Source organism: Erinaceus europaeus, chromosome 9, assembly GCF_950295315.1.
Source record: "Erinaceus europaeus chromosome 9, mEriEur2.1, whole genome shotgun sequence".
Taxonomy (NCBI): Eukaryota; Metazoa; Chordata; class Mammalia; order Eulipotyphla; family Erinaceidae; genus Erinaceus; species Erinaceus europaeus.
The window spans coordinates 21,985,024-21,997,126 of NC_080170.1; the positions used below are offsets into that span (position 1 = coordinate 21,985,024).

General features: G+C 41.5%; 1 protein-coding gene across 1 annotated transcript in view; it reads left to right on the forward strand.

Moving 5' to 3' along the window:
* The first annotated feature begins 88 nt into the window (after positions 1-88).
* The window catches only part of MINDY4B (MINDY family member 4B), a 50,914-nt gene continuing 38,899 nt past the window's right edge, over positions 89-12,103 (forward strand). Inside the window, exons 1-4 of the mRNA XM_060197083.1 lie at positions 89-101; positions 1,557-1,668; positions 1,906-1,933; positions 3,592-3,759. Coding sequence (XP_060053066.1) covers positions 89-101; positions 1,557-1,668; positions 1,906-1,933; positions 3,592-3,759 — 321 coding nt within the window. The remainder of the gene's footprint in view (positions 102-1,556; positions 1,669-1,905; positions 1,934-3,591; positions 3,760-12,103) is intronic.

Sequence of the window (12,103 nt, forward strand, 5' to 3'; positions counted from 1 at the left end):
GAGTGCATATGTTACAGACTCAGCAGTCCAGGCCCAGGTACCATGTTCTTAACCACTAGGTCTCTCTCTTGCCTGCCCCCTGTACACCATGCCTAAGCATGGTATACACCATGTCCACAGCATTTTCCCTCTTTGTAAAGGTGTCTACTTCCTCCACACAAAATAGCAGGAATCATACCATGCCCAGAACACAGAAACACTCAAAATACACTTATTGGAAGCAACAAAATGGTCTATTGATGTTGTCTAGTCACTGGGACTTATGGCCCTACATTTACAGGTTTCTCTGCAAGTGAGGACACTAAAAAATCCCAAAACATACAGATTCAGTAATGAGTCTTAAAAAAAAATGGGAGATGTATGTACAGCTGCTCTTTTTTTCTGGGGTTGGCTTGCTAAATAATTTAAATGGCAGATCCAGAATTTATTTTTTAATACGGCTTTCTAAATAGGAAACTCCAAGACATTAAATTATTTGAGAGCAAGGATCATCTCCTCTCATTTCTTTTCTTTTTCTTTTTCTTTTTCCCGGTGCTGGGACTGCCCAGTAAATACTGAATACGGATACAAACATTCTAGCTACAAAGTTATAAAGAAGAAAACACACTTTTTATCTTAAAGGAGGATGATGTATGGTTAGAAGAAGGGAGCTGAAAGGATTCATTTATGGCTGATCCTTCTTCAGACTATATGCAAAATTTCTCTGTACTAAACTCTTCACTGAAGATCTATCTGCCACTTTCTTCCTTGTCCTACAGATCAACCAACAGTAGTTACTATCATTTTAAAATATCAACCAGATGGCTTTTCAGCTAAGCCTTTTTTCCTTTCACTTAAAATACATATATATATATATATATATATATATATAATTTTTTTTTTTTTATTGCTATCAGGGTTGTCACTGGTGCTTGGTGCCTACACAGTGAATCCACCACTCCTGGTGGCCATTTTTTCCCTCCCCCCCCCTTTATTAGGCAAAACAGAGAAAAACTTAGAGGGAAGTGCATACAACATTTCTTCATCATTTGTGAAGCCCCCCCACCTACCCCCTCTTGCTGCAGGCAAGGACCTGGGGCTTGAACCCAGGTCCTGGCTCGTGGTAGTGTGTGTACTCTACCGTGTGTGCCATCGCCTGGCCCTCAGCTATGCATTTCTTATCGTCAAACACTTCCATGGATACACCTCAGTATCAGGTGCTATCACATTCCACTAGCCTGGCATCTCTCGTCAATTAAATTATCCCAGTTGCTTTGATATCAAGAAGTTATAGCAAGCCTTCTGTTGATAAATATGTATCTTGGACAAAATGGTCATGGCTTCTGTACATGGAGCAAAACTACACAACATATTCAGCTCTAATGAAACTTTAATCATGATCTGATAGTAGGGACTCACAGTACACCCAGGGCAGCTTTTGTGTGGCATGATCTCCATGCTGATTGGAGTAGGGGTAGCACCCTACACCTGACCATCCCTGCCAGCCAGCTGACGTCACTACCGAGCCTCTCTCCGTGTCCACAACGCCCTTCTTCCAACTCCTCACACTCTCTAAGTGGACATGGAGGCCTCGGGTCAGGAACAACGCTCCCAAGAGCTGGATTTAGAGGAGATCACCAGGAAAATCTCATTTCTTGACAAGTGGAGGGAAATCTTTAGCTATCATGGGTAAGATGCTCATATTTTCTCATCTCTCTGGAACCAAAGGGATTTTAGGTGTTTAAGTCATCAGCTTTTACACCTGCTCTGTGCACAGTCTCCACAGATTTACATTTCAAATCCTTCAGGTGTAACTGTTTGTTGACAGAGACTTCCTGAGCAAAATTGTGGTGTGAGGAGGTTTGAGGGGGGTGAGGGTTGAACAGACTGAGTCATTTATTTGATGTTTTCCTCTTTCATTTATAGGCTGGGAACCAATAATACAACTCCTCAGGTAATTACTTTTCTTAAAGCCAATGTGTTTGCCTCTAGTTGCATCTTCAAACAATCACATTAGCAGCACAATCTGCATTTATTCTCCACACAGAATGCCACTCAGGCACCAGCATTTAATGTTTGAAAACATTAAACTAGAAAGCCTGTGGAAGATCTTTTCTTGTGCTTTCTTTTTTCATAATAATAATAAAAAAAAAACTCTTCCTACTTTTAAGAACCACTTTTGATCACTAAGAGCACCATATGGTTATTATTTTAGGGGAAAAAGCATTAAAATCTAGAGTTCCTACATTTGTTAAATAGGACTGGGTTCTGACAAACCAGTGTCTCTGAAGAAAAATAGTTTTGAAAATAGTTATCATCTTTACTCAGCTTGTGAAAAACTGCTTTCCTTAACCATTTTCAAATAAAGTAAAGATGCCTAGATTTAAGTGTTAAAAAGTCATTTTGAAATCTGTTACACAATATGGAGAATCGTGTCTTTATGCCATGCAAACTTAACAGGTTAGCAGATAATGGACCTTGTGCCTCAGACAGTAATCACTAGGCACACAGAGCACCAAATATTAAGGTGATTTTCCTGGTGCTAGTATATGAAGTGATCAGGCAATGGAATTATTAATATTTTAACTGTAATATTATAAACCACCTTGCTCCAGTAACCTGTGATCAAAAGACTTATTTCTACTAAAACGCTCTTGACCAAAGTCTAAATTGGAATCTGGGAGATAATGTGTCTATTTTAGTTCTGGAGGTATTAAATGGAGATAGCTTCCATTTGGGGGAATAAAATATTCAAAAGATAAAACAATCTTTGAAGAGAAAAAATAAGTTTAATGCTTTACACAAGATGTGGAAAACCCACTGCCACAAATATAAAGATTTTCCATTCGATTTACAAAACACATCTCTTCCCATCAGCAGCCTGTGACTTGGATTCTGTGTTTCTGAGATAAGAAAGCATCTTTGCCTTGAGGGCTGCAGGAAAACCAAGGCAGTTTCCTGCATATTTCAGAGACCAATAGGGCAGATTGGTTTCATGATATTAGTACCAAAATTAGGCAAATTGGAAGAAGGCTAGATGCTAGCTTTAAGTGCTATCAGAATCAGCCAAGAAAAGTAAAAATAGGTATTTTTTTTCTTGAAGGTAGGGGTATTTTTTTAAGGAAGAAAATTATCATGACTTATTGGGGAAATGAATCTGAGAGAATTACAAGGAGAAAATCTGACTTCCCTTTCAGCTAGTTAAGAACATGAACATAATGAGAAAATACCTGGGACAAGCTGGCAAGATTCATTCTTTGTTTATAAAATGTTGTCTTCTCAAAACAAGAGAAGGTGACATTGACATTCTTCTGGAAACATAATTTCAAGTCAAGGTTTTGATAGCATTAATTATGTTTCCATAGTTACGTTTAACCTCTCCTCATCAGATAAAACTTATGAGAAAGCCCTTTGACACCGACACTGAAATTTTTCTACCTCTCTTTCTGCCTCTCTTATTGCTATTTATTACCATTTTAGACATCTTTTTTGAAAGAGACATTTTCTGCACACTGATATTTCAGAAAGAAAGAGGAAAGTGGGAAGAAATGTTATTACCAGCTCTGTTTGCTTTGTGATTTTTATTATTTTTAATGGTGGTGTTTTACACAGAGTCACAGAGGCAGCCATATATCTGCAGATGAAACTGAGCATGGAACAGGAATAGCTCAGCCCAAGGGACAAGGATATATGCCATCGATCAGCCTTTGTCCTATTCCCAAACCCTCCGTCATCTCTTCAAAATTAAGAGGCTTCCCTATCTCTCTGGCAATGGCTATGGTAAGTGTAACTCGTCAATTAAACATAAAATGAAACGTAATATCCCCCAAACAACAATGCTGGGGAATCTTATCTGCTGTCATGTGAGAGTATTACTGAAGATAAGACTACCGACTATTGTTATTAGTAAAAGGAAAATATAATTAAAATGACTTATTCATGGTATTTGTCAAGGACACACTACACCCTTTTCCTTCCAAATGCAGTCTCTCTCTTTCTCTCTGTTTCATTTTTGCAAGTAACAGTTAAATTGAAGGACATGAGGGAGTTAAATTCAAATTCATTGTTCCAGATAGTGCAGACCCACTAAATGGCAGGTGAGACTTAGTGACTAGAACCAATCCCAGGACCAGTATATAGTTTTCTAGGGCTGACTGCTAATATATTGATTTGAAAAGAATCCAACACGGTGAATCAAGAAGTTCTCTTTTTATAGAAAGACAGAAAGGCAGAGAGAATGTGAAAGGGATCACGGCTCCGAAGGCTCCTACAGTATGGTGGGGGCCAGGCTCTAAACTGGGGTGAATGCATACAGCACTTCAGGGACCATTTGAATCCATTCCAAATGACCAGGACAGATTAAGTGGATGAGAACCCAGGCAGGACACACAATGAGCAACTCCTCTTTGGATCTAGCAGTCTGGGCCTGGAAGCCAAGATTAACTATTGTGACCACATGGGTATAGTTGAAAATAGGAAGCAAAGCCAGGAATGGGGCAGGGCTGGGGATGGAGGGAAGATGGAGAAGGCCAGCATGGGGGACTGACCCCTCCAAATGGACTGACCTCCAAAGTGGCCCTTTGATGGGAGTAAAGCCCAGAGCTTCCCAGGACAATGCCCCCATGTTCTCCTACAGGGACAGAGAGGAACTTTCCCACATGCATCCCTCTGGCTTTTATCCTGAAGTGTCAAACATCAAATTAGCATCAGCCTCCCTAGAAGAGGCAGGCAGAGCAGTAGAACACTGGGCTTGCAAGCATGAATTCTGAGCACTACATATGCCAGACTAATGTTCTGACCTCTCTCTTTCATGAAATAGATTTAAAAAAAAAAACTGATATCAGACATACTGGTAGGAAAAAAAAGAACCAACTTTACTACAAACATACAGAGATCTAGAATCTACATAGATGTAGATTCTAAAACCCATGGCACGAAATGAGGGTTTATATTCTGAACTATGGAGTGATGGGGAACTTCAAAGAGAGAAGAGAGAGGGGACTTGTGTGAGAAAGAGAGAAACACTTCCATAGCAAAGAGCAGGTGCTTTGTAGCAAGTCATCTGCCCTGCTATATTGATTGATTTTTCCAACAGAAAGCTTATTTCTGCATCCAGGATTAATCTCAGTGACAGATACCTGCACTGCATGTATAAGACCCAAGGTTCCATCTCTGACACCATACATACAAAAAAATCAAATAAATGAGAAAGGTCATTTCTGATAAAAAAAAAAAAAAATCCTAGTTCTCAGTAATATCCTCAATATTTCATTTCTAAGTGGCTTAAAGAAAAAGTAAATTTCTCATAAGTCTGTGGGACCTCCAGAACTGCATTCAAAATAATCCGCATACCATCCAGTTATCTACATGCCCAGGAGATACCCCCTTCCTACTCCCCTGCACACAGCATTCTGGAATCTGAGGCTGGGACCCCTTTCAGGTCCCTGAGGACAGAGTTAGGGGAGGTGCTTCCTTCCTGAGGACAGGGGCCACACACCTGGACACACCTGTGAAAGCCCCCAGGGCCAGCCCCACCATCCCCCTCAAGACAAAGACCCAAAATGCCATGCTCATACAGAGCCTTGTCTATACTGCAAAGCACACAGGTTTCTGTTGAGGAGATCGGTGGGCACAGGAACCCTTGTAGGGTAGCCACACTGCCTCCTCTGTCTACTTTTTCAGTCTGAGGCTGGGCAGGCCCCAACGGTGGTGCTTTTAACCTTCAACACAACCCTTTCCTTAATTTCTTCAGACAGGTATTTCCAGATATAGGAACTACAAACCCACTCCGTTCATGTTTGCAGAGCTGGAGCCTTATGCATGCAGTGTGGCCCATTTCTTTAATTCAGAGAGAGAAAGAGAGAGAGAGAGAGAGATACCACAACACCAGAGCTTCATCTGTTCCCATAGCATCTCCTACGTAGAGTTGGGGTTTGCACCTGGGCTTCACATGCATGGATATGGGCAGCCTCCATATCCAGTGAGTTATCTCTCTACCCCTTCCCCATCTTTAACTCTTTCTTTCTTTCACAAATAGCATCACTGGCTCCAGGAAGTGACTTTCTTTACCACCACATCTGCAGCAAAAGATGCTGTGGAACGTATTGGTTGGGAAGCCCACTTACTCTTTCTCATTTTCAAAAATCCTTTTTCCTCAATTTCCCTTTCTTCGGTTCCTCAAATGATTACATCATAGGCAGATGGCTTGGCAAGGCTCTCATGAGATGTTGTGCTGGGTCCTTGGCCTCCCAGCTTTGGCCTGTGTCTCATGCTCCTCTCTCTGACCTGATCTGGACAGAGGAAGTGTGACCTGTCAGTATCTCTAGCTATCAGTGATTATCCTGCCTGCAGGGAAGATCCAGACGTCAGAAGAGCTGTCTGGACTTTACTCGATAACAAACAATCTATACTAAAAGTGAGTTATGAGGAGCTGAGAGATAGCTCATCCAGTCGAGTGTGCACTGCACCGTTTGTGAGGATGCTGGTTTAAACCCTCAGCACCACATGGGAGCACAATACACAACACCAAGGGGAAGTGCCATGAAGAGTAGAATGGTGCTGTGGTGTCTCCCCTCTTCCTCTCCCTCTCTCTTATCTGAAATTAGAAGCAAAGAGGAAAAAGAGTCTGCCAGGAGAGACAGAGCCCTTACAGAGAGAGAGGGAGAGGGAGAGGGAGAGGGAGAGGGAGAGGGAGAGGGAGAGGGAGAGGGAGAGGGAGAGGGAGAGGGAGAGGGAGAGGGAGAGGGAGAGGGAGAGGGAGAGGGAGAGGGAGAAGGAAAGATCCTCTGAATGACTTTTTTTTTTTTTTTACATGTACATGTATCTGGAAATAGGCTATTTTGTGTGGGGGGATAAAATGAGTGGGAAGAGGACAGAGGGTAGATAGCATAATGGTTATGCAAAGAGACTCTCATGCCTGAGGCTCCAAAGTCCCAGGTTCAATCCCCCATACCACCATAAGCCAGAGCTAAACAGTGCTCTGGTTAAAAAATTAAAAAAAAAAAAAGAGTAGGAAGTGTGATTTGGTATTGGCATATGTCTGTATATGCAGAGAGATATTTCAGAAGAAATCATAAGCTAAAGTGAGGGCACAGGGGAGGTCGCGCAGGAAGGAAACTGGGTGTTTGGATGGGAGGAAACTTTTTCTCAGAATATCTTTTGTTTTCTCCAGATGTTGAACTCTGGTAATACACTGTCTATTTAAAAATAATGCACACAAATTTTGAAAATAGAAAAAAAAAAAAAAAAGGATTCTCAGATGTTTCCAAAGCCTGCTGCTTTCTCTTCCTATGGTAGGATTCTGGGTCTGACTTCCCCTACTTGTCTATTAACACAAAGGAGGCTTTCAGGACTAGCCCTTTGTTGAGGGACAATGCAGGACACAGGGGGGCCTGAGGAGCACTGACACTTTGTTTTCACTGGGTTTGCACACAATGGAACTGGGATGTACACTAGCACACTTTTGTTTTAACTGAGGTGCATGTTGGTGGGGGTTTTTCTCACTACACTTCTGTCCTATCCAACAACAATAATAATGACAACAACAAAAATGGGAAAAATGACCACCAGGAGCAGTGGATTCGTAGTGCAAGCACTGAGCCCCAGCAGTAACCTTAGAGACAAAAAAAAAAAAAAAGAAAGAAAGAAAAGAAAAAGAAAAAGAGAGAGAGAAATGAAAAGGAAAGGAAAGAAAGAAGAGAGAGGAGTTACCTCCATTGGGCCAATGAAAAGTGGGCCCCGGTGTGACATAAGAAGAGTGTAAAGAGAAGGTCTTGGTCTTTCATTTTGGACCAGGTTCGTGGGAATCTGTCCCCTGAGCTTTAACCCTAACTTTAACTGTAACTTCACTTTTGCACAAAACTCGTCTTGGACTGTAATAAAAAACAAATTTAGCAACTGCACACCTGTCACATGTGTCTTCTTGAAATGCTTTTCCACCGAAACTGTGTCAGACCCCAAAAGGGAATCCTACCTCTACAAACCCTTCTACACCTTCCCTTTGGAAGAGATTGGGAGACAGAAGAATCAGAGGACCAAGACAGAGTGGATGCAATGTTAAGGGAAAGTCAGAAGTACAAATCATTGACTTTTCTTTCATTCTTTTATTTTCTTTCATTCTTTTATTTTCTTTCATTCTTTTATTTTCTTTCATTCTTTTATTTTCTTTCTTTCTTTCCTTTCCTTTCCTTTTCATTTCTCTCTCTTTTTTCTTTTTTTCCTTTTTCTTTTTGTTGCCTCCAGGGTTACTGCTGGGGCTCGGTGCTTGCACTAAGAATTCAATGCTCGTGGTGGTCATTTTTCTATTTCTGTTGTTGTTTCTGTTGTTGGATAGGACAGAAAAACTGAGAGAGCAGGGGAAGACAGAGAGGGGAGAGAATGAGAGACGCCTGCAGACCTGCTTCACTGCTTTGCAAAGTGACTCCCCTGCAGGTGGGGAGCCAGGAGCTCAAACAGGAATACTTATGCTTTGCACTATATGCACTTACTGCCCGGACCTGGATCATTTACTTTTGAAAGAAAGAAAGAAAGAAAGAAAGAAAGAAAGAAAGAAAGAAAGAGGAGCGGGATTAAAAAAATAAAGAAGGGGCGGAGATAAAAAAAGAAATATGAAGAGAGAGAAAGTAAGGAAGGAAGAAAAGGAAAGGAAGAAATGGAGGAAAGAAAAGGAGAGAGGAGGAAGAGAAGGAAAAAGAGGAGGAGGAATAAGAGGAAGAGGAAGAGAAGGAGGAAGAAGAGAAGGAGGAAGAAGAGAAGGAGGAAGAAGAGGAGTAAGAAGAAGAGGAGGAGAAGAGGAAGAAAGAGGAGAAGAAAAGAATTTGGACTTTGTCCTATTACATGGGTCAGGTCATAGTGTAGCCTTTAAATAGCAGTAGCATTAGTTAACCACACTCTGGGATTTAAAGATGGCAAGCCTTGAGCTCCTGGACCTATTAATCCTACAGAGGTGGTTTGGGAAATTTGACTGATTCTAATCACCTGTTCAGTTATAAAAGTTATTGGGTACATACACCCCTTTAAGGATGCCTGTTGAAGTTTTCTGATCCCAGGCTTCTTGATACTTGTTGTTAGTAGAAATTCTATTGATCTTACCTGAAGCCTCCATGTTTACAACACATGTCTGGTTGAGTGTTAACAGACACCCCACTCCCTACTAAGCAAGGTTTCAGGCTCTCCTTGTCACAACTCCCTCCTCTTTAAGGCACAAGTGTGACTAGTGTCACAGTTATAATGGCAGCCCACAGGCCTTGAGATTATGCAAAATGCTTATCTTTAAGTCAGACTTCTGGCTACTTCCCTGAAGGGCTTGGGGTTTGTGCATAATAGAGTGACCTGAATATTTCTTGAGGCATCAGAGAATTGCACCTGACTAATGACATTCAGACAAAGACTACTGTCATCAAGGTTTAACACACTCTTGAAGTCGCCCACACCTTGAAAGTAATTTGTGTGTTGACAATTGCTCCTGGATTGTTTTACATCTTTGATCTTCCTGTTCCTTTTGATGTGAGGTAATTTTGTCAATAAACACTGCTGAGAGTTCTGATAGGGACACACTTGACATTCTTCCATCTTGAGGTGTCTAGGTGCTCTCACTCCAGTGCTAGGAGAGCCTGAGGGTGCTTCTTCCTGAGCAAGTGCTCTCTGGGTTGGAGAGAACTCAACTGGAGCCAACCTAGGCTGCTGCGTGGGAGAGGGATCAGGAACTCGTGCCGAGCTAACATCACAGGAGATACACTCTGGAACTCTCAGAGCCGGAAGGCAATCCCAAGTGTGTTAAAACAGAAGAGCAGCTGTATATACACTTGCCAAGTAGGGTGAAAACAGGATGTGACGTAAGAGGGTGGAGCAAAAAGAGAGTGGTGGAAATCCGGGTGACTACGAGAGGAGGCAGAGCAAAAAGACATCATGAACCAATGGGATTAAACCAATGCCCTGCAGGCAGGGCAGTTCCTAGGTAACTGGTTATGTAAATAGACTGCAGGGATAAGCAGGGGGAAGCTGGCGTACTGCCCAATACTCCAGACTCCAGCTAAGTTCCAGGCAGACACACTACTAGATGCTGAATGTGACAACTAAGATAGAAAGGTCCTAGGGCTCACTGTTTCCAAAATCCCTGATTGCAAGATGGGCCAGTAATATTTATTTTACTTATTTATTTATTTATTTATTTATTATGAGAGAGAGCTCTGTTTAGCCCTGGCATGGGATGGCATCTGAGAGTGAACTTAGGCTGTCTGGGACCTCAGATATGTAATTCCTGTGCTCTACTAGTGAATGAGATCTTCCCCAGTGCTTTTACTTATTTATTTATTTATTTATCTGATTCCAGGGTTATGACTGGGGCTTGGTACCTGCATTCCAAATCCATTGCTCCTGGAGGCCATCTTTTTTCCATTACTGTTGTTGGATATGATAGAAAAATTGAGAGAGATGGGGAAGACAAAGATGGGGAGAAAAATACAGACACCTACAGACCTGCTTCACTGCTTGTGAAGTGACCTCCCTGCATGTGGGGATCCCAGGGCTCAAACAGGGACCCTTGTGCTGGTCCTTGCGCTTTGCACTATGTGTGCTAAACCCGCTGTGCTACCGCCCGGCTCCCTCCCCAGTGCTTTTATTATTATTTGTTATTAATAGTATTTTACAAAATTGTGCCCCAGTGCTTTTCAAGGCAAGAAGAGATGTAGAGAAGCTTTAAAGAGAATTCTTCCACTTTGAGTCGGTGAGATGGGAGACAGCCAGATAGGGACAGGAAGTTATAGGCAAACTCTTAAGGGTCAAGGAAGTCAAGGGAAGGAGATGGCATCTGCTCGCAGAGAGGTTCAGGATCTCTGTCTTCTAGGGTGTGACAGTGTGTGTTTGTATATGTGAATGTGAGTGAACATTTGTATTCTTATGTGTTCTGGTATGGATGAAAGCAAATGTGCATGTGTGCATGAGTGTGTTTTCAAGTGAGACTGTGTGTGAATATGGATGTGTGTACAAGTGTGTGCACACACGTATGTGTGTGAAATAATGATCATAATCATTATCATCATCACTGCAATCGAGAGAGTATTCATTACAAACCCTGGAAAACTGGAAATCCTGGAACAGAGGAGAAACAGAACTGTGCTGGATTGTGTTGAATCATCGTGATCATCTGAGTCAGTTACTGGGACCACTTACCCTTTGTGTCTGGTCACCAGGCAGCATGACCGCACGGGCATGCCGCTGTCTATGTGTCAGCTGGATTGTGTTGTAAACTGCATCTGGTATCTCCGGAAAGCAATTCCATTTGATATATAAGTGAACACCACATAGGTAAGAGAAGGCATTCTGTTGTCACACCAGCTGCCACTCTGTCCCAGGTCTCTCAAGGGTGCATCTGGAATGAGAGTTCCCTAAATTGGAGGTGGCAGCAACAGAAACAAGAAATAGGTGGCTTTAAGAGATCACTCAGCATTAGTGTACAGAACTTTTGTATCTGAGAGCCTAGAGGGTTCAGGTTTAATCCTTAGAACTGCCATATGCCAGAGTTGAGAAGTATTCTAGTCTCTCTCTGATCTAAAAAAAAAAAAAAAAAAAAAAATCTTTTAAACAAATATGTATCTTTTGTCCTAATTTTTTTTTAATCAGAGCATGAGAGTTTCTTTGCATAACCATTAAGCTATCTCCCCCACCCAATATATATATATATATATGTATATATACATATATATATTTAAATATATATATATATTTAAATATATATATATAAATATATATATTTATATATATATACATATATATATTTAAAAGAGAGATTGAAGTGCTTTTGCTTAGAAGATTTTTAAAATTGAATATGAACTCTAAGTCATTTTAGTCTCAGTGGTGTTAATCTCTCACATTTATACACAGCTTCTCCTTCCTTCCTCCTGCCAGACTCTGGTCTTTTTCCATCTGTGAAGAAACTTTCTTCCCTGCAGCACAAATGTTCCAGCCTAGACAGGCTGTGTTTGCACAAAGGGGGTAACACTCTCCACTTACTCAGCGCTTACAGTTCCCAGATCTTTTTTCTATACTTCCTCTCTTTTAACAAGAGCATGACTGTACCTCTGGTGAAGTAAATAAAGACTTAGGGTGGCTCAACAATTTGCCCAAG